At 40.2% G+C, this 24,034-nt stretch overlaps 1 protein-coding gene across 12 annotated transcripts in view; it reads right to left on the reverse strand.

Annotated features, from left to right (window-relative positions):
* ADAM22 (ADAM metallopeptidase domain 22) overlaps positions 1-24,034 on the reverse strand; it is a 123,334-nt gene that overhangs the window by 55,345 nt on the left and 43,955 nt on the right. For all 12 annotated transcript variants that reach the window (XM_085540614.1, XM_032443099.2, XM_015853472.3 and 9 more), the window contains exons 4-5: positions 14,418-14,484; positions 3,695-3,777 (exon numbers count right to left, since the gene is read on the reverse strand). In XM_085540614.1, coding sequence (XP_085396740.1) covers positions 3,695-3,777; positions 14,418-14,484 — 150 coding nt within the window. The remainder of the gene's footprint in view (positions 1-3,694; positions 3,778-14,417; positions 14,485-24,034) is intronic.

The following is a 24,034-nucleotide window of genomic DNA, read 5'->3' on the forward strand; positions in this document are numbered from 1 at the left end:
AAAGGTGCTCTCTCCCAACAGTGATATAGATAAATTCTACTTCCTTCCACAAATCTTCCCTACAACATACAAATACACCACAAAATCCAGCTTTTCGAGCCAATCTCCCACAGATCTACTTGCAATAAGGGCTCTGCCTTCAGAAATATTCATACAGAGGTTTTAGAACTTGCCTACAGCTTTCCCACAAATAAAAATATGATTTAATTGAACTGATCTTAGATTTCCATGGTTTTGATTAACTCTTTGCAGAGTAATATTGCATAGTACTGAGGACAAGGGGCATAACAAGGTGTTTGAGGAACTCCAGTAATAACAATTATGATAGATTGTCTTTTCTTCTTGAATTACTTCATCTTTCTAGAAAAAGTCAATGCTATATATGGCACTGTATCAGTACAGACTTTATATGACTTTCATGATAAAGAAATTAAAACCTGATCATATAGGTTTCTAATGAGTTGTGGTGAAAAATACAGATACTGAGGAAAAAGCCTTATGCCACATCCTTGGTGGTGAAGAACTCATGGGCTCCTTAATGGCACAAAATGTCCCTTTCAAAGTGCTCCTCACAGGACTTTGAGCCTGACTGTAAATCTGACCTGCAAGTTAAAACTTGGCACACGTTACAGAAGCATAAAAGCAAGATCATTTATTTATTTAGATTACTCTTCAGCAACCTCCTACACATTAAAAAAAATATTATCAGAATTATAAATGACAAACCCTGACACTTTTTTTTTAAATGCAGCTTAATTTTTAATCAGGAAAATGCTGATTTTGCTCAGGGCCTAATGCACTCAGTGAAATACTGCCATTTCATTTCTGACTATTTAGAAATGCAAGTATATATGAAGTCTGTAGACTTCCATCTCCTGGTGAGCATACTTAGCATCACTTATTTACAGGGTTAACCATTCAGCATTCACAGAAGCAGCTTGGGTTGCTGAATCTGTATCATACTTCAGACATTGCCATGAGTACACCCACAATCCTGTGTTTATTCTCCAGGAACAAACACTGTCTGCGCTCTTAAAATAAATTCTCTAGCACCTGCTGAAGTTTTCTGCCTTAGAAATATGTAAGATTTAGGGACATTTGGGAAGGTCTGGAACAGTACTTCATCATGCAAAACCTCCTTCCTTCTCATTACAATTTTAAGCAGAGTCTGCAAGACCAAGTGATGTTAACAAATGACTTCTTGTGTGAATGCTGTACTCAGCAGCACTGACTTCTGATCAAGTTACTTAATAAAAATAATAATCACAGCTGACCCACAGATCTGACTTGCCCCCCATGGCTCTTTTCCAATACCAATGTCAAGGTATCACACGATGCTAGAGAGTAAGCTGAGAAAAACACGGGCTACCTAAAAAATTCCACATTTGGGTTATGTAAATCCTTCAGAAAAACAAATTTGCAGTCATGACAGTGTAACATGCAGTTACAACAGCGGTTTGCGTATTTACCACCAGTGGGCAGCAAAATCACAGCACAACTGATTTCTGTGTGACTGGCCTCCAAATACAGAACCCAGCGCAGCTCAGAACTGAGCGCAGATCATTTATATCCCAGCAACCAGAGTGTTTTGCATTCAGAGTGTTTTGCATTAACTCATGAAGAGCTGTGGTTACTGCACATCCTACTGAAAGAAAAAATTCCATTGAGCTTGGAGTTATGGTTGGAGAGAAACTTTTTTCATTAGCAAAGTCATTAAGAAGAAATTCATAATTTTGAGCACTCCATCAGCCAGTCACCCTATTAATTTAATTAATGAAGACTGCAACATAGCCATTACCAACAGAAGAACTCACAATTCATGATTAGTTAAACAAATACAACATTATCTCTGCAGGCACGACTGAAAAAATGTCTGCTCTAACTGGCCGAGAAGTAGGGGTAGTATAATAAACAAGAGAGATTAGCATGAACTTTGGGAATATGAAGCTTGTTATTCTATTAAAGGCATCTGTTCTGTCTCATGCATTTCCTAAAATTCATGGAAGCAAAGTTTTTGCCTTGCAGACCTTGCTAGATCACTCTCCACAGCTTCCCTTATTCCAGTGAGACACTGAACCACTGGTGTGAGTTTGTAGTATTAATTAGCATTTGAAACAGATTATGAAGGAACTAGTTGTAATGCTGGAGATCCTATGTCAGAGAAGGTAAGGTTAATACAGCTCAGGAAAACAATATGTTTTCATACCAGATGCTGGAATTACCAGCCCATTATAATAAGCTTCATATTGCATCCTGTGTGAAGGATAACTGCTGAGACATTTCACAAAAGGAAAAAAAGATAACACTCAAGAGAGAGTTGAATCGTAAGGGAAGAATGCATCTTTCTTCCCTTCACTGTGTTAGAAGAGCTCTCTTTGAACATTAGGCAGTTTTAGAATCCTGAGCAGCAGCAGATCAGTCTTAAGTGGCAACCAGCAAAAGGAGGCCAGGAAAGGACACATGCTGCCCCTCCTTCTTTTGCTGCACTCTCTACTAGGAGCTGGCAGGGGCCTAGACCTAATGGATCACTGCTAATGGAGGCCATGAAGCTAAATCCCCTCAAGATGCAGCAGGATGCTGCTATTTTTAGGCTCACTGACAGTACAAAACCTGAGGTCAGTTTCATTGAGCTGTTCAACCTTGACTATAAATGAGAGAAGCACATCTCTAAGTCAGACAACGAGTGCAAGAATGACAGGCGGGTCTAATGCATGCACTCTCCCACTTCCTCATAAAGAAAGCACAAACATAAAAGTCACTTAAATATGTGTACATGTGTGTCTGATACAAAAACTACAGAACAGCTGGAGACGGATAATACTGAAGATTTCTATGAGCTGAGTCCTGCTTCCTCAGAGAACGCAATCTTTACACAGGGTCTCCTGCTGCCCTGACCTTTCCAGCCAATCTCAGCATCAAAAGTGCTGAGGTCCAGTAATTCATAGAGTCAACAGATGCTGAAGTGATTTGGCTGCTCTGTAAACCTGATGAGTATCTTTCAATAGTGCCAAAAAGTAGACAGGTCCAAAAGCTGAGGATCAGCACAAAGCTCAGTGTAACCTTCAAGTGAAAGGCGTTTTAGCTATATTATCACTAAAATAATGTATCTGAAAACAAATTTGTACAATTCTTCCTCCTTTATTTCAGTTTTGCAAAGATTTGACTATCTCGGAGGTATTATCCCATGCACACAGCTTAAGACAAGCACTTCTGTGAAGAACATGGATAAGTCTAAAGAAACTCAACACCGACACTTTCCTCTGTAAACAGAGTAGGAAAGAAAGATAAAATACAACACTCTAACAATAGGAAAATAACACAAGCAAATTTTAGATGGTTCATATCAATTTGGTATTATTTTTTCTTCCCATAAAATGGAGCATTTTTAGCTACTTTCATATTGCTACTATAAACTATCTTAAAGCAATATCTGGTCAAAGCTGTTTTCATATGTCTTTAGTTTTTTGTTGTTTTTTTTTTAAAGAGAGAAAACTTGGGTGTTTTGACAGCTGGTCCTGAAAAAAAAAAATCTTACAAGGTTTTAATTTAATTTTATGTAAAGGTTATTGAGATGATAATAGTGGTTACAAACCAATTAATGAATAAATGGCACTTATTTTTCTTTAAACAGCTTTGTTTAAAAGACGTACAGGAAAGAAAGTGAAGTTCAGTGAAAACAAAACAGCAGACTTACTGTAGCCCATGGCATGTTGACAAGGCAACAAATGATACTGGATTTCCTCGAATTTTTCCCTGATAATAGCAATGTTCTCCTCCCTGAAAGTGGAAATTGAGAGCGTAAATCCACGGGATGTCCCACAGTGTCATGCTCCAACCTGCCCCAAACTGCATTTTTATTATTACATTGCCAACCCAGGGACACAGCACTAAGAATGTAGCACAGGTTCACTCCATCTCCTTTGACCCATCTACGAGTTTAGTACAGAACCAGAAATCATCTTTTGGACTTTCTCTGCGCTGAATGGAGGTGAACATTTTCAGTGTGAAATCCCTGGCATCTCAAGACACATTTCAGACACAAATGGCTCCAGAAGCATCCATCTTTCTTCACTAAAGAGATCTGGAAAAAAGGGGCTTAGACTTGCCACGTGTTCTGCACATGGCTACATCAGAAGATGAGCTCTGCCCTGAGGGCCAGGCAATTTCCTACTTCTAAGGAGAAAATCGTGCTTATCAAATAATAAGATTTGATTAAGGAGCAAACAAATCAAAAATGCTCCCTGGTGCTCCAGAGCTAAAGGAAACTTTAGCTTATATTTGCCTCTTCTGTAAATACTGTGAATAAAAAATACGCTTCTCAAATCAAATCCAGCCAACCTTATTCAACATAACCCCCCACCCTTAGCTTCACAGAAATCACACTGATCATGGAGTACAGCTTCCTGCATGTGCACTGAATGAATTCAGCACTGCACTGTAAAAAGAACAGGTGAATTAAAACCACACAAAGATACAGCAGGTTGGTAACAAAATTAACAGTCAAACCATATGAATGAGCTGAGGAACAAAATGCTCTCTCCAAAAACTACTTTTGCAGTAATATTCCTGTACAAGATGAAAATAGGAATACACTGAAAAAAAATATCAAAAGTGAGTTGTATGGAGTTGTAGCTGTGGAAGGAATTTGGAGAAATAAGACAAATTGGTTTGTTCTCAGAAAATACGATTAATATGTATCAGAAGTAGAATTTCAAGCTCTGTTAGTTTGCAAAAGTCCTCGTAACCAGGAGAAACATTTTTTCATGCTAAGAATCCAAAAGATCCAAGTCTGTGGTTTTGATCTTCTTAATGAGAATCTTAGTACCTCCAAATTAATTTATTTCATAATAAATCCATGAACAATATTCAATACAAATCTAGAAAAGAAAAATACAAGAAAAATGGTTTAAAATTTTTACCTAGGAAAATGCTATTTAGACACACATGTTCTATTCTATTTAATCAAACCAAATCAAATCGATTAAATTCATTGATCTGTTGAAGTTCACACTAATTCTGACAGAGACAGGAGTCCTATTAAGATAATGTAAGTCACTTCATACCAATTATTAACATTTTAGGGGTTTTAAAGGTTAACAACTATTTTCAAGTATATGTTGCAGTATTAAAAAAAGAGGATAACTTCATTATAAGAAATCTTTCAATGATTGCTTAATGCAATAACAGCATCTCAAACAGGTAAATCATGCCTGTTACATGGTGTTTGGAGGAGTGGGTGCAAACCATACATCCTAAGTTTTGCAGATTTCATTTCAACAGTCCACAAAGCATGAAAAGAGAAGCACTTAAAGCTATGAAGTTTGGGACTGGCTCTGCAATAAGAGTTAGCACAACTGCAAGGATATTATAGATGAATGCTTTTCCTAGAACATGTGTAGGTCTGGACATGAAGTTGCCTGACCTTGCCTCTCTGTAGGCTGACATCTTCAGCATCTGACATGTACTAATGCTCCTTTACAGCAGGTGCTGTAATAGAGTACACCATGCTGCAAGAAGAATGGCAGTAAGATGTAACACCTCTGAAAGCACAATCACCTCATAAACCCACTTTTGCTCTATTATCGGAAACATGCACTGAAGGACCAGGTTTGTCCCTCTTCTCTATTGGTGCCTGTAGCAGAATGAACGGAACAGAAAAAAATCTTGCCAATTCAGTTTTTCCTAAAAATATTCTGGTATTATATGAGAATTAAGACTTCCCTCAATAGATGAAATTAGCAGCATTACCAAGAACAGTCCAGTCAACAGAATCAAGGCCTTTCTGTGAAGAAAGAATGATTGGCTTCCCATAGCCAGTACAGGCCTTTTCTTCTCTCTGAAAAGCAGACTGTAATTGTCCATCTCAGCAAATCAAACCACCAGGCTGGCCTTTGTCATCTACCGGAAAATAGCTCAGGCTTCAGAGGAAATAATGCTGTTCTTCTGACATATGTCACCAAGAGAGAGATTCACACTTATTCCTTTCTTCTCTAAAACTGAAACCAGACAGACGGGGTCTAGAAGAAAAGAGAAGTTCGACTATTTTGCCTCCATGAGGTGCACAGCCATTCTCCATTCTGCAGTTAGCACACGGCAAGACAAGTTCTCCGCCAGCATTCATGGCACTTGGTTATCTGTTGGTGAGTTTTAAGAGCAATATGGAAAAACTGGATACTTAGTTAGTCTGGGCAGCTAAAAATGGAATAGTATTCTACTATAAAAAAGAAAAAAAAATACAAAAAACCCCACAAAATGAACTCATAGTAAGATCCATTAAAATAAATGAATCATTATGACAGTGGCAGTGAATTCATGATTCAACCGTGGTCTTCATGCTTAAATTGCATAATTGTAGGCAAATCTCGAATTATATTGTCCCACGAACTTCTACAGCTCCCTGCCAACCATCTCATAGCCATATGCCTGTGTCAGCCTGAATGTCCTTGCAGCCTGTTTGGATAGTTGGAATGGCAAAAATACTGAAAACATGAGATGGCCGAGATGCTGGTAATGCAGGTAAAGTTTCTTCCCATTTCTTTCCCTTAATATATCCTGTTCCCTCCCAAAGAAGGAGTTGTTGAGTAGTTACCAAAGAGGCATGAAGAACACAGTAACCATTACTGAAGGATGGAAATAAATAAAGAACAGCCATTGCAGTCACTGATGATGGAGGTTCACACTTCCCTGCAGTTTCAGTAGCGAAAGCATTTGCTGACCAGACACTGACAGTGCTTGTTATTCACTGCAGAGACACTATGACCTTCCCAGGGGAGGAAAATTAAGGATGCTCATTCATTTGCTTTCAAATAACACCTGACATCAGATCTTCAAAGTAAGCATTTTTCCTGCAATTAGGAGAGGTACCTGCCATTAAAACTCATGCTACGCTCCAGACACTGACCCTAAAATTAATAACTTCCTTCTTCCAACATTACATGTTCCTCTTTTAATACCCATTAATCCAAAGGAAAGGAGATTGCTGGTCTAGCTCAGATCCTAACACAGCTCCCTTTTCCCTTGCAGCAGAAAGCTCCCAAAGGCCAGCTAACCACTGTGCTATTCTTCAGAGAAGTGTCAGATAATGATTAGCTTTTTAAGGAGCAACCCATTGCTAGGCATCAGTTTTAAAACTGCTTCCTTAGTAATCACTTAAATCTATTTACAAATTATTGATGCTTGCTCAAGTTTTAACCCATTAATAAGTAACACAGTGCATGGGAAACATCAATAGGAGAAGAAATTCTCTATAGCTGACCTCTATAGCCAAAAATGACTCATTATTGATAGGTTTCTCTTTGTACAGTGAAAAGTCAGAATGGCACGTCGGCCTGTGTTGCTTCTATTGACAGTGGAACTGCATGGAAAGATGAACACCTCTTTTAATTGCCACGTGCTGATACAAATGAGACAACCCACTGGCATGGCTGAGCTATCCTGCAGCTGCCCAGGAACCACCACAAGAATGTGTCACTGCTCCCTCACAGAGCAAGTCTTTGCATTTAGCTACGCTGCAGTGCAGACTCTGGAAAGTGAACTGGCTTGAAAATGTAAAAGTGCCCTCTCTTTCTAGGAAGACAGTTATCACATGAATCATAAAACAAAGAACCAAAGTGCAGTAGAGTCATTTGGCTATAACTCTGTTTCAAGTTTTGAAATCAGAAATGTGAATTCAAAAATCAGAGATAAAGCATCCCCCGCTTCTGAGGCTTCTTCCAATGCCCATGTTTCAAGACTATTTGCAGCACTACCAGAACCACACACGTGTACACGATGGGGTCCAGCATACAGGCAACTCACAGCAGCGGCCGCAGGTGGCTCCCAGCAGTGCCTTCAGCAGATGGTACATGCCATTAGCCCAGCTTTCCACTCTGAGGCCAAATGAGGCTTGTATACACTGCCCAGCAGCTACAAAAGATGCTCCTCAAGAGCAGCTGCAGGGTGTGGACACAGCTCATGTCAGCACACCACCATCTGGGCCAGGAGCTGCCCTGGCACCTGCTTGGAAGCAGCCTCTTGCCTTGCCTCAGTGCTAGGAAAAATGATTTTAAATATCACCTGCTGAATGCAGATGGGTCAAAAGAGAACAGGGCTGGGTACCTCTTCCTCCTTACTCTGTTAAGTTTAAGTCAGCAAGTGTAGCAGTGCCTAGTTTTTCTGAGTCCAGGTATACAAGCCATTTTATGACATTCCTCTATGTGGGAAAAAAGGAGCAAACCTTGAAAGGGACTTTGAAGTCTTTATATTCTGCCCATACTAATCTTTCACAATAGTCCAACAACCACTACTGAGACTGAAGCCAAATTATAAGCACGTGATGCACAGGATTACTATAAACACAACACAGAAGATGAAATGCTGGCGTGCACCTACATGGATACCTATTAGTCAGAATGTGATAAACACCTGAAAAGAGAAAAGTATTAATCAGATTTCCTTACTGGTTCTTCATTATCCTTAATGAAAGAAGCTTATCTTGAAGTGCCAATTCACAGAGCTCAAGACTACCTGGAAACATTAACCCAGTGGACATAACACAGTGCCAGTTCAGTATCTCCACGAAAAATAAGAGTGAAGACAAGGACTATTTACAGAACTCAAGATCAAGTAAGTAAAGATATCAGGCTAAATCACACTGAAGCTTTGCATAGAAGAGCTCCTCCAGAAGCACAGTAGCTTCAGTTTGCTTTGCTTAATTCCTCCTCAAGGGGATTAAGTTAAACACAATAGGATACTTTTATTTTTTTCATAAGAGCCTCTACAAAAGGATTTAATGTTCTTTAATGCTATAGCAGTAGTTAATTTCTCTTAGCTATGCTCAGTCTTCACATGGATTCAGTTTACAGAACTTTGGTGCATTTCATTCTCAATGTGTGCTGTATGTTGTAGCTCACGGAAAAATATCTCCTGAGGCACACAAAGGCTGGCAGGACTTGTCTATGAATTCAGGTGCTGGGCCTCTCCTTTCCCTCTGTGTATAAAAACCACAGTGGGCAGCACTCAGGAGGTGTCCCCTTGCATTCATAAACCAGCACAGTTCATCTCAGCAGAACCAGGACTACATCACTGTGGCCCATATCCACAGCAGGATGAGCACTTGGAGCTCTTGAGGGTTTTGACTTTCTGGCATTTTTCCCTCTCCAGAACTAGCTTAAAACACTGAATTTTTCTTTATGACATAAAGAAATGAAAAGCAATATAAAAGCTGCAAGATTGTAGGTGGATCATGAGCTGGGATTCCTTCTAGTGCAGGATATTTAAAACAAGGCCTGGGAAAGGCTCCTATACTGAATGCTGCCACTTTTAATTTCCTCCTTCACAGCAGCAGAATGTATTGCTAGCAGAAAGTAAGCTAGTAATAGCAAGGAGATAAACGGATAGATTTAGAAAAGTGAATGCAAATGTACACTTACAGCACCAGCTCGCAGGACCATTAGGTCAGACAAATGCATTATATAAGATGACTGATTATCCAGCCCTGGTATCCCACAGGGTATACTGTGTTTTACTGAAACCCAGAGGAATTGCCTCCATAATTCAAATAATACTAAAACAAGAAAGTGAGTTACTCCTCAGTGCTTCTTAATTCAGAGCAGCAGCTTGATGCTGTTTGGAAAAAAAGATATCCAGAGTAACCAAAACTGCACAGAAATTTTAAAATGTTGTTAGCTCTTCAACAGGACACATAATAATATTAATAGTACACCTTACCTACTGGAAATAATTTGACCATTATGATGCCATGGCAGTATCTGGCTAGATGTGAACTGTGCAGTCATCCACTGTTCTATTATTTATGAACTCCCATCTTACAGCAAAAACCCTATAACGAGTCCCTAAGAGAAGGAATTTCCCATTTTGTTCTATCAGATTTCATCCCACTTTGATTTACTCCATTGCTCAAAGATGGCCAGTTCTCCAGGTGCTCCTTCTGCGAATTACAATAATTCCCAACTTTGTATTTTTATTTTCATTAACATACAGATACTTTTTTTCATCTAAGTTATTAATGAAATTTTTCAATGACAGCAATCTGGAGATCAGCCTTGCAGGAGGCCAGTATTAAACTGTGTCAGACTCCTGGATTCTCTGTCAGCTATCTTTGGTTACTTTACTGTTAACACTAGAAAGTAAATTATGGTCTAGATTTATTAATCATTAGCCACAAGGCAAACAAAGCTCTGTAGAGGGAATGGGAAAGAGAAGCTCTGATGATGATATGGGAAGCCTTGTACAGAATCTTCTATCAAATGATTTTTCTGCTACTAACAGCTTCTCTAGTCTCTGGACACCGCCCAAAAAAGACCTGCCAGAAATAGGCAGATATAATTCCTGCATTATTTATCATTTGTTCCTTTTTAGGTTCCTTTCTCCCCAAGGGCTGCAGCACCAGGTTGTGCAGGCACGGGTACATGCACACACTGCACAGGGCAGAGCCTCCCGTGCCACCACCACTCACGCGAGCTGAATTTTTCAGGAACAGAATGTAAGCCTTACCAGGGAAACCTGCTTAGCTCACACACTTTTCTGCCAAGCTGATACTCCTTCCTCTCTGGCTATGAAATGGTGAGGCATCAAAAGCTGAAGAAAAATGACTGGATTCCTCTGCAGAGCTCAGACAGCGGGTGACTGTAAATCCGGAAGGTGCTGGTGGAAGCCCTTTGCTATAAAGCTGGAAACACAGCAGTCAGTGATAAAAAATATCCTGCCCACAGATGGGCAGTATATCCTGGTCGCAGCATTTGCAATAACTTGTTAGTGTAACCTTATGATCTGTCAGTACCTGTGACAGTACAGTAAAACATTTGGATGGAATTTACATCCGTCCCCAGAGGCATCTGAGGCCAGGTTGGATGGGGCGCTGGGCAGCCTGGTCTGGTGGCAACCAGCCCACAGCAGGCAGATAGAACTAAAGCTTTATTCCAACACAAGCCCTTCTGTGATTCTATGATCCCATGGTTACAACTTGGTCTCCCTACACTCAAGAGTTAAGATGTGACAGATACAGCTGTTGCCCTTGGCCAAGGGACTGCACCTCAACACCTCCTAGAGAAGAGCATAAACAAAAACATAAACAAAAAGCAGCGCCTGTCACATTAAAGGTTCTCAGCCATCTCTGGTATTTCAAGACTTGAATATTTTGCTCCCTTCTGGAGAACAGAAGGTAATGTTGTTTCATGCTTAGAGCACTCTTGCTATAATTTTGTGCCCAGGACACAGGCTGTGTTTACACTACCACCCTTTCTAATTTCAGAATTATCTATGAAATACAGCTGTGTTGTGTCATGGTTCAGCCCATGTGGTTACACTGAAGCATGCCATCAAAAATGCATGGCATTAATCTATTACAACTTTACCTGTGCAAGCTCTCTTACTGGGGTCTGTGTCCAATGTTCTTGACAGGCAAGAAGAATTACTTCTATAATATCTAAAGTGGAAAACTGAAACATTTCGTAAGAGAAAATGTCACTGAAGAGATACCAGTTGTTCATTCTTAGGGGAAAATCCAGCAGTGTGAATTACTCAGCACTCTGGCTGTTTTTTTGCCTTTCATCTCACTGACAGCATCAGTGACAGAATGATAACCCAAAAAGAAAGAGAGGGAGATAAAAGGACACAGAAATATACTGCAGCAACATAAAGTAGACACAAGTTGAGTGTTTATGTGCTGTGAGCATAGGATGATCTGGGCTGACTAAAACAGGAAAAAGGCAAGGCAGGAAGGGCTTTCTCTCTCTTAATTGATTATTCTCTTTGGTACCAGAGGGAATTTAGGGCAATACTGCTGCTTTCCTAAGAAACTGGAGACATAAAGTAAAACATGGGGAAACACTGAAAATAATTCAAAGATCTAGCTCCTTTTATTTTTCTTAAGCATCACATTTTTCTGCCTGTTTAATAAGTGTCTCGGGTGCTGCCAAACTGTGTCAAGTCAATAAGGACATTTCACAGAGAAGCCTTCCCTCTGCAGCTGCTAAATAGCCATACTGTGCAAAAACATGCACATATTCCACCTTCACAGTGGTCTGATTTATTAATGAATTATGCAGCAACCAAATCTAATTCAACCTTCTCTTATAAACAAAAAGGAGCGTTAAGCTGAGAGCTCTCCTCCCTTTTCTCATTCAAAGTGGTATTTTAAATTCTATTAATATTTCCTCCCTCCCCTGTCCCTTCACCTCTCTGAAGCATCCTAAGGAGCAGCAGAAGATCTGGATGTGCTCTGTAGCACAGGGACTTTTACCAAGGGGGATGGGGAGGAGGAAGAGAGGTAGAAGGCATTTTCAGCTCTTCATGGTGTATGAGCATTGTAATTATTTATATTTTGCCTGATATGTATTAAAAGCACCAATGTGATGGTTGTTTTACTGGTACTATAAACAGCTGCCAAAGAAACTGAGGGTACCAAACCATGATCATGAAAAATTCCTGTATTTGCAGGAAGATTTTCAAAACATCTGACCTAAAACCACAGCTCAGTTTCTCAAATACTAAACAGAAACTGCTGGGATTTTCAAATTTATGTGAAGGACCAGCAGGGCTCTCCAGGGCACTTACAAGTACTCTAAAAAGCACTGGCTGCTCAGGGGCAGGCAGATTTATTTTAGAGCAGTGATTGGGCACTGAACCCAGCCTAACTCAGTGTCTGGCATCAAAATGTACTGTGCAGACTCTTCCAAAATCCTTCTGATACCTGAATTTTTCTGAATGCTTGGCCACCATCGTGGCCAAAATATTCTTTGGGACATTTTGGCACAACAATTGCTTTCTGCTTTTCCAATCTTGGATGCTCAATTGCAGCAAAATAAGCAAAATAAATTTAAAAACCTCCCCTCCTTGGACTGCTGCTGCCTGCTGGGTGGTGGGCAAAGCACAGCACAGCCCCCTCACATGTCCCTGCCCACAGAGCACAAGGAACAAAGAAGGGCAGATGGGGAACTTAGCACCACAGAGGAAATGACTCTCCACTGCAGAGAGGAGTAAGACAACTCTGTAAGCCTTTTCCACAGTTCAGACAAGTTCGGGTGCAAAGGCCAAAGGTGCCAACGAGGTCAGTTCTCTAAAGAAGGTTTGATAGCACTGAGCGAAGCAGTGGAGAGCCTTTGCTGATGCTATGCAGTGACCCTGCCCTGAGGTTGACTGAAAGGGAGATGATCCCTGGGACCATGGAGGCTGGGAGGTGATTTGCCCAGAAAACTTTCATGACCTCTCTCAGAAAGGGCCGACTCTGCTTTCTCTTCCCCATGCAAATAAATGATATTTGCATGAGAGGAGACACTGATTTCAAATATTTCCTTGCTTGAATCATCACAAGTAGATCTGTCCTAATTCACTGATGGTACTCTGAAAGTTTAGTTTTGCTAACTTCTACATAGACCTTGATGAGACAAATGGATCCTATTAGCATCAGCTATTACCTTCATTTCTGTTTTGACTCATACTCTGAATTTGAGTTGAGGCTTCTTGATTGCTGAGCACAGCAAAGAAATTAGTTTTATGAGTTAATGGAGCACATATGCACGTGCCTCAGCCTGAAAATATATTCAGGCCATTATCAGAATGCAATGTGAAAGTAGATTTCAAGCTTACAAACTCCAGAAAGGGATAAACCAAAGGAAACAAATCTTCTGACGCTCAGAGGCTAAAATATTGCTTTGTCCATTTTCACTTTTGCTTTCACATTATAAGGTTAACAAAAAAAGCCTTTTAAATTAAATGTAAATTAAGAGCAAATTTTGACTTAATAGGCAAATTTAAAGAGCTTCAATTATTCACAATATATTAATTTAACACACATTTTATGTATTCTTCATTAATTTTATATTTTTCCTCTACACAATACTGTCATAACAACCAGAAGGTCTTCAGGAAAATTCTCCCATGCCATGCACAAATAACAGAAGCATTCCAGCAAAGGCGGTAGATCCTGCTTTAAATGAGTACAGCATTAAAGGCAACCTTGTAGCCACTGTGTCTACAAATGTCCCGAGAAAGAAACCCAAGACTTCAGACAGTGACTAGTATTTGAAAATACTATACAGCAAATCTTGCTACTTTGAAACTTACGAAGAAGCTCATTATAAACAAAAAACTTGAGTTTTCCATTAGTACAACAAGGAAATGCTAGCTACCAAATAAGAAGGATTTTCTTCAACAGTCATTAGAAATAAATTACATTTACTAGCAGAAACAACAACTAAATACACATTTTTCATGGATACCATTCTGATATAAACATTAATGTACTAAATTTTTCATACGTAGGAAAGGTGAAAACTTAGAAGACATAAAACATTCATGCTTCAGAATGGCAAACTGCCTCAAAAATCAGATATCTCTCCCTTTAAGAAAATGAGTTTACATTAACATCAAAAACAAAGCAAACTGAAAAAGGCAAAGCATAAAAAGGGGACTCTTACTTTAACTTCCACTGCCTTTCCACCTTGCTCGATATGCCTCTCAAGGTATTCAGAAGACAGAAGATCACTGCAAGAATAAGAAAAAAGAGCCATAAACCTCATGCATGTGTTCTTGCATGCTCTCTCAGCAAGCAATGATTAAACATTTACATTTGAAAAGGGCAAAAACTGCAGGATACTCCTCCTAAAACGTTCATAAAAATCACAGAAACAACCACCTCCAATGGAGCTACACAGTGCATGGGATACAGTGGTTTTTAATGTCAAGGCAAGAAAACAAGCTTTTTCTTTATGGAATGTTCAAAGCCATCTACTGATAATAGTTTTAATTGAAGAGACTTTTCTGCTTGCTTTGTGAAGAGAACAGTAAGGAAATTGGGAGGCAGGGGGAAGAAGAAAAAAAGCAACCACAGAAGAGTGAGAAAACCAGTGGGAGGCACTACTAACAGCAGGCTGCACTGGAGCAAACATGGCAGCTGCCTCCAGCTGCTGGACACAACAGCATAGGAATGAAATGTCCCTGTAATACCAAAATGTAACCTACAAGTGTACTCACAACACTGTTCTAGATGGGCAGATGAAGCCACCAGCCACAAGAACAAGCTGACAGCAGCTCTGCTCCACTGCAAGTGTAAAAGTGGATGGATAGAGACAAGCCATCCTTGGGACATGGGCAGACCTGTACAGGAATCGGTCCTGTGTGCCCTCACTGCAAACCCTTGGGCTCTCATGGCATCAGAGGAAAATGAGATGGGCAACAGCAAACCCAGACTTAGATAGATAGAGCTTTTGAACAAACATTAAAAAGTATTTCAATCTGAGGCAAACACATATCAGCAAAATGCACACTATGACATTTCATGCTAAACCAGTTAGGCCCTCATAAATTATTTTCTAGGCAAAGTAACACCTTCTCCACCAGGAGTTCATTGAACACTTTCAGAAACTTCAGAATTTCACCCAGATAAAGTTCACCCAATGATTTAATGTTGTTCCTCATAAGAGGTGACTGAACTGGCGAAGATGAAGTCCTGATGAAGAAAGCATATCAACAGGCCTGCAGACCTGTGGGACATGATACGATGAGCACAAACCACCTCCTCTGCAGAAGAGGCAAATTTGCATGTTGCTCCTTCCAACAAAAAAACACCAGGGGTGTGAAAAGGGAAGGATGGCAGAAAGTGGCACAGAGCAGCAGAGGTGAGACTTGAGGAGTTGGGAAAGCCGTCATGACAGCCCTTGGGTTTTGCAGGGTGCTGTTGCTGAAGGACAGCAAGGATACAGGAGAGGTTAGGGCAGAGGGTGATGGGTGCTACCACGGCTGTGCAGTGCCCAGCAGCCACTCAGCTTCCCAGAACTTCAGCCTGGCAAAGCAGGCAGTCAGGCCATAGACATATTGCTCACATAGACACTGGCCAGATCAAGTCCCAGGTGGCAGAAGGTTGAAGTATAGATCCTTCCGTATCAACCCTACAAAATGCCAACCCAACATTTTCATTAACAGCCCAGGCACAAAAACCTGGAGCGCTCTAAGGAAATATGCTGATAATGCTAAGTTGGAAAGAAGACAGCTGAAAAAAAATTCCCACAGGAAAGAGCTGGATGATGTTCAAGACTAGATATTACAAGTAGAATAAAATTCAATTGTATAAACAGCAAATTCATGCACTTATGGGCTAGAGGGAATTTCTTGAACATTGATTTGGAGGACTTGGTTTGTAAAGGAGAAGAGCCGTGACTGCACTTGCCTTGGCAAAAAGATTTGCCAGATCAATAGGGTGTCTTCCTGAAAAACACACCTGTCATCCCAGAATGCAAGAAAGAAGACTTATTTCCAGCCAAATTGAGGTAAGATTAATAACACTGACCAAGGGAGATCTCTTCTCAAAAGCTCTGGGCAGATACTTGTCAGAAAGTTCCATTACCTGGAAGCAAATAAAGGTCTAAGAGACCACAGGGAATGGAAAGCTCCTGGAGTCTTGTAAAACATGTGGGTTGTATGGGGATTCAAATGCACCAGGATTTGTACACCAGTGTGTGAAGGCAGCCATTTAAGCTGTAGAAAATGCTACTACAACCTCAAATAAACATCGAATGTCAATGAGTAAATGGAGACGGGCTGCTAAAATAAAGTCTCTATATTTGTATCTGAGCACAAGCAACACAAGCAGCAAAAAGAGGGATACTAACAAATTTCTGAATGGGAGACTTGGAACATCTTTGAGTCTTGGAAAAGTTTTCTGGGGGAGCTTCACACACGCTGCTCATTTATGCTTCTCCCCCCAGCATTTGCCTGAGGCCTGTGCCAACGAGTGGGCCAAGTGCTCTCCCACCCTGAGCTGTGCTGCCCTGCCCCAGCAGGGCCCTGTTTCTCTTCAGGGCTTTGCAGGGTCCCCCAGCACCCAGCATCAGGGTCACCAGCAGTCAGGGCTCTTCTCCCAGCCACAGCATCCTGGATGGATGTTCCTAGGTCCCTTATGTTTAGGAGCATGACTCCTAGAAGGGTCCATCCATTTCATCCACCTGCTTATCTATTTTGGAACAGAAGTAAAAGAAGAGAAAGGTTCATGGTGCTTGTCTTGATTCCTGAAATGAACCAGGCTGGAAAGGAAATGCCATCATTTCAGCCTACACAGCCCCAGGGGACCAAGCCCGGAGCCTACAAACAAATGACAGGTCTGAAATTTAGCACGTTTTAAAGCATACCCTAAAAAACACGGCACGCAGAATGCATCCAGAAATATATTATTAGTCAAAAAAAACCAACACATTATTATTATTATGACTCACTGCACTGAAATCATCATGAAAGAGCACAATACTCATAGACTCAATAATGCAATCTGTGCTATTGCAAACTAAGATACAATCTAATGATTATACACAATCTTAGAAACTTAGACCAAAAGATATGCTTCTTTCATGAAATCACCTCAAATGTGCAGTAATGATTTGTCTTCCTAACAGAGAAGCATTTAAGTGCATATTTTTAGTAAAATCCACTACTTCAAAATAAACAAAGCTCTAGTGAAATAATTATTCATTAAAATAAAACACTGAGCATTCAGCAATAAAATAATGTGTGTTTCAATATAATCATCCAACTCCTTCCTATGGTAGAGGTGAAATTAGTATAGTTCCACATGCCTGCCAATCTATCCTAAAAGCCACCTCTGTTAATTTAAGTATTCGTCTTGGTATTAGCTGTAAAGAAAATCTACATGCACGAAAGCTACAGACTGTGAAAATAAATCCTAGAAATACCAAGGATGTAGAATATTAAGGAGAAAAAAAAAATCTACAAAGAAAATACATGGAATTAGACTTTCAGAAATATTTGCTAAGACACTGAAAATGAATGGCAAAGTCTGTATACATTAAAATATAAAAATAAAACATTTCACAGGAAAAAAAGCATGTGTGAATTATGCTTTTTAAAAGGGAAAACAAAGTTATGACAGTAATAGCAGCTCTGCCTTTACAATTCAATGATTTTTTAAACGTACACAACAAAGGTAGTGTAGCTGGATTTGCTTACAGCACCATCCTTTTTTGAAGCCCAAGTCCAACTGTATCAGTTCACCTCATACACAAAAGGCCAGAGTAAGAACAAAAAATCCTCTCTGCAAGCTCCTCTATGCTCCAGTAGGAAAGTGTTGACAAGTACATGAAGACATTCAGGAGAAAATGATGAGAAATGATGGAGACATTAATAAAATAAAGATACTGTACCAACTTCACAATTAAAGGTAATAGTTGCATCTGCAAGTTGTGAGAAGGGAGCCTGCTGCTCGAGAGGGCTGTAGTGAAAACAATGGGCGCTGCTGGGTACTGAAGACAAAAGGATATGGAAATTTCTCAAATAAAACATTTTTCCCTGATGGTGGAGATACTTTACTAAGTAAACTGGAAAGGTCCGAATTATAAATCAGTTTATAAGGGGAATTTATACAGCCAAAAAGAACTCTCTATAACTTCCTGAAGGGGGGGTTGTAGTGAGCTGGGGGTTGGCCTCTTCTCTCGTGTAATCAGTGATAGAACTAGAAGGAATGATTTTAAGCTGCACCAGGAGAGATTCAGGCTGGACATTAGGAAGTATTACTTCTCCAGAAGAGTAGTCAGGCATTGGAATGCACTGCCCAGGGAGGTGGTGGAGTCACCGACCATGGGAGTGTTCAAGAAACGTTTGGATGTGGTGTTGAGGGATATGATTTAGCCGGGAAGTATTGGTAATGGTTGGACTAGATGATCTTCTAGGTCTTTTCCAACCTTGATAATTCTGTGATTCTGTGTGATTCTGTGAAAAGAGAGGGAATCATGTTGTAAAAGAAGGGAAACCACCGGCATGTTGCTTTCAGAAAAGTTTCTTAACAAGACTCATAGAGATGTAAGGAATGGCTATGGGATGTAATTCTCTACAACAGCCTACATTGTATGCCAGGAAGAAAAGGCAGGTGGATTATCATGAAACAAGAAACAAGAAAGCAGAAAATCTGATGAGAGGGATGTTTCTGCCACTCAGTTAAAGGGACTATTTGCATTACCTTGCATTACACTATAGTGCTAATACAGATTCACTATCAGCCACAAGCTAACAAAAATAATACAGCATAATAAACTCCAGAAGGCCACTTAGCCAGCAGATTTCTGTATCTGACGTTAATTCTCCTTTATCCTCATGACTATCCAGACACCTTTCCTCTGCTTGCAATCTCCCCTTGCACTTCAAGGGGCACTGGCTACCTCCTTACTCAATGAATATATCTGCTTTAATAGCCAAGGCCTTAAAACTTTTATCTTTCCCTTCGAAAGAATTGCTGAATTTCTTTCCATATGGATAGTTAATTTAATCACTGTATCTGTTAATTTAACCAAATGCACATCAAAACACACTGGTTTCTCTTTGATAGAGCATTGGTTTTCACACTGCCTAGGAGGTGGAAGGGAAAAAACAATGAAGAAAATCACTGCAGGTTGTTGAAGCTTCTCTTTTTTTAAATATCCTTGCTGTGCTTTTCTGCTCTTTCTACTGCTAACAAGAATGGGAGAAAGAAGAAAGTAATTATTTTGTAATGTTTCCACTCCTACGGACTATTAAAGACTTTATCCAAAAAGAAATTACAGACTTATAAATGGGTTGAGTCCTCAAGGGATTTACACAAATGCTGAATTGTAGCCAATCTTGGTCCTTTCCTGGAGCTTAAATTCACATTTCAGTAACAACAATACAAAGCAAGAATGTCTGATGAAGTTTCTTCCAAATAACGTTTGCTCTAATTTTTCCTCTCCAGGACTTCGAAGATCTCTAATTCCAATTGACTTAAAATACACTTAATGCCTTTATCCTTTAACAGCCAATTTGCCTGTGGGACACCTTAGTGCTGCCCTGAGTCCTACTGGAAACACCAAACTGCAGAGCAAGCCTCCAGTCCTGAGACTCCAGTGTCAGCACCAGACATGAAGCTCTACAGCCAGATAACATGTTCTGGCTTAGGAACAGCATGGCTCTGCTTTACTTCATTTCTTGCTGGGAAAAGATTTAAGCAAGTGAAAGGCATTCTTGCTTATTAGTTTCACTAGCTTTCTATTATGCATGTGGTTCCCATTGCTAGCTTAAAGAGGGAGAGAGGATACAACAAAAGCTGCAAATTAAAATTGGAAAGCAGCAGTGGTAGTTCCAAGGCTCAGGCTGGTGTGGCCATACCCTGCAGCTGGGCAAGCCTTGTGCACATGGGCTGTTCATACATCCAGCTGGCAATGCCGGTGTGCGTTCTGTGGTGCCACTGTCCATTTACAGTTAACACATCATGGATTTTTTGGCCTGTCCATTTCAATCTTTGCAGTTTTAAGTCCGGATCTCCTTCCCAGTACCTAAAAGGGGGCCTACAGGAAAGCTGGGGAGGGATTCTTAGGGACATGTAGCAGCAGGATGCGGGGAAATGGCTTTAAGCTGGAAGAGGGTGGATTTAGACTAGATATTAGAAAGAAATCTTTACTGTGAGGGTGGTGAGACACTGGAGCAGGTTGCTCAATGAGGCTGTGGGTGCCCCCTCCCTGGAAGCATTCAAGACCCGGCTGGATGGGGCTGTGAGCAGCCTGGTCTAGAGGGAGGTGACCCTGCCTATAGCAGGGGATTGGAACTGAATGATCTTAAAGGTCCCTCCCAACCCAAACCATTCTATGATTCTATGATCAGAACTTTCTTACTGTATAATGTGGTACATGATAATGAACAGATACGGCTTATGCTTTCCAAGGGAAAAAGTTTATACTTAAGTTCTGCAGTGAGGAAGAGAATAATCATTTCTTGACCCACAATCTTTCACCACATATTTCTTTTCACTATATTTTAGTGAAATCTGAATACAGGCATGCGCACAAACAAAAGAAGAACAATAACACAACCCAAAGCAGCTCTGAATTCACTAACAGTTTCAAAGTCCATTTTTAACTGCAGTTTAAATGCGATCAAATTACTAATGTTAATGTTATTTTAAAAAAATAAAAATAAATAAAAAAATGCCCCCACCAACAAAACCACCTCCAGCTCTATAAACCGGGACAAATGATGTGGGCAAATGATGCTGATGGTCCTACACGTTTCTATAATTTCGTTCCATACTCCTCATCATCGTACCCACCTCCTCTGTCCTCAGGTCCCCTCTCCTTGCCCATGCTCCTATTCCCCAGCCCATCACCCTGTGCTGCCCAGCAGCATTTCTATCCTGCTGCTTCCCACTTCTGCCTGATGCCAAGGAAGACCAGCCCAGGAGTCAGCATCTCTTGAGGCTGCATTTATAGTTTGGCACTAACAATGAATACATCCATCCTAAAATGTGCATCCTTTTTGACAGCAAAATGTGCCCCCGCTGTGCTGTCATTTTTCCATAAGCACTTGGGAAAATTGCCCCCTTAAGCTTGTGATTACCTGCTCCTGCTCTTATAACTTGCATTTAATCCTGAAATTTGAAATATCACTCGTGCCCCAAGAAATGTTTATGTAGTAATCAGCAAGAACAGCATCTTCTGAACTGTGCATATTTTTATATAATTAGAGAGTATTAGCAAACAGTAATTGAAAGATTGTTGAGATGTTTCTTTTTATTGTTAAATAACAGCATCAACTGTGCAGGTATCTGAAAGGAGCTCGGAAGAAAAAATGGTTACCACTACTTCTACTTTTGTTCACAGAACAAATCTGAGTGAACCTTAGAAGAGGGTGAAAGCTGAAAACAGCTGAAAACCATAAACCTTAAAACTAGGACTTAATTAGCTTTTAAATATTACTGTGATGGAGACAATCCGCTGTAACTTCAGGAAGGTGGAAATAGGTTTGAAACTACAAAGACATTAAGTAAAAGGCTTGTTGTTGGTATAAGGGCTAAGGAAGAATGAGTCACAATGTGAAAAATATCTAGAATGGCAGCCAAATGCCAGAGCATGAAACTAAAATTAAAGGTACCTGCTCTACAACCGTAACTTCTCTAATAAAGAAAGCACATTCTGGATTAGAAATCAAAGGTCTCAGCCACATTTGTGGGTGATGCAGAGCTACAGTCTAAAATAATGCAAAACAAATCCAAACTGCACAGTAAGGAGAGGTGGCGAAAGCAGCCTCTTGAAGAAGCAGTTTGCGTTACCAGGAAAATCTCACAGAACATCCACAGATGACAAATGACACAGAACTTTGTGGAATAAAATTCATCACTCATCATAAAAATGAATGAAGACTGGGAAGATGAGAGACCCTTCACCATTGAATCCTCAGGAGCCAGATGCTGAGACAACACCAATCACTTAACCACCATCCAAGGAATTATCACAGCTCCCCAAACTTACAGTCATCAATCTTCATTTGCCATGTACAATGCAGGAGGACAGCTCGCTTCACAGACACAAAAAGACATTTGCTAATACTGTTCCAAGTAGGATCTGTCTGGTTTGCCAGACATCTCTGGCATTAGTAATGACCCAGCAGGATACTTGGCCTCCCTGTGTGTTACCTACTGGTAAATCATCCCCTCTAAGCATAAAAGGTACTTCAGTTTGGATAAGAGAAGATAAATTGGAGGGGGAGATAAGATACAGGTAGGTAATATAATGTGAATCATAGAGAAAACTGAAGCTGTTATTCACCTAATTCCGCATCACTAGATCAAGGAAGCACCTGAAGAAATTAGTAGTTTAATTTAAAATGGAGGTAGTATTATGTCACAAAGCATGTTGCCAAGCTTTGCAACACGTTTCTGCAGGAGCTTGCTCAGGCAGACAGTATCCGAAGGTACTTCAGAAACAGAAAAGGGAATAGAGACAGCCACTGGTAACAGGCTCACAAACAGATACTAAGAGGCAGCAATGTGCCTCCTGGCATCCTTAATGCCATGAATGTTGGGAGGCGACAGTGGAATGGACCCAGAATGTGGCAGAGCCCATGTGCTCTCTCACAGCATCTTTCATCGCCAATACCGGGACAGATGGGCATTGGTATGACGCAGTTTCATTTCTTCTGTGCTTAACTGCTGTCACTGGTACCTTAAGATAAAATGAATTCATTAACTTGGTATTTTAAAATTACCTTTCTATCCAAGGACATTTATTGAAACTCAGAAAAATACATTTGTGCTTGTTTGATGCAAATGATTTTCCACATATCAGCACAAGAATGCTTTTAAATAGATGGTTCGTATTCACTTTGCATACCCCACAACAGCTACACAGAGCAACAGCACTCAGCAGCTCTCTGCTAGCTGCCTCCTCTGCTGCATGGACTGGTAAAAAAGTTATAAACAAATCCTTAAGCTTTGCAGCTGGTTCATTCATATTAAATGAAATTCTCGTTTGACTGATGCTCTGCTGCTACAATGCATTCCCTATGTACATATGCATATATGAGAGAAGGAGATCCTCTATAAGCTACATATTCATATAAATGTATACAGTACATATTTTACATGCCTGGGAGGCAATCTGTCAGCAATACACAATGAATGACACATCCAAATTCGCTTATTTATCAACTCTTGCTCCTTCGTCTTTTGGAATCCCTTATTTCTATCCTTCCTTTTTCTGGCCTTTTATTCTGATCTTCCATTTCTATCCTGCCCTAAATCAAAACCAATCCAATTCCTTGTTTGCAAAATTCTCTGCTTAGAGTTTCTTACAATTAGAAAATAGCAGATTGCATGTTACCTCTCTTGACTCAGAACACAAACCAAATTGCTTTTTCCATCGTGCTCACTGATGTGTCTAATGTCTTAACAGACATTTTCAGAATTGGACATACTTTATCCAGCCATGCTCAACAATAAACCATCTACAACACTTCATTCTGCCACCTGAGCAGCAGAAGGAATGTACCCTTAGCTGGAAGGCTGCAGAGTCAGTATATACTGTTCTTTGGTCCAAGAAACATTCTTCCCAAGCAGTCTTAAACTGAAATATCACCCTGACACCTCCAGAGTGTTTGCTTACTGACCTCTGTGAAGTGGGCTTAATGCTGCCAAAGATTCATAATCTTCCTTTTGTCATTATACAGATCTGTATGACCTAATGATCATGTCTTTTGCAGTAACGAGCTATGAGTGAACAAAAAACCTGCCCTAAAGTGCAACAATACA

This window comes from Coturnix japonica, chromosome 2 (assembly GCF_054131305.1).
Source record: "Coturnix japonica strain WE chromosome 2, WE-NBRP24, whole genome shotgun sequence".
Taxonomy (NCBI): domain Eukaryota; kingdom Metazoa; phylum Chordata; class Aves; order Galliformes; family Phasianidae; genus Coturnix; species Coturnix japonica.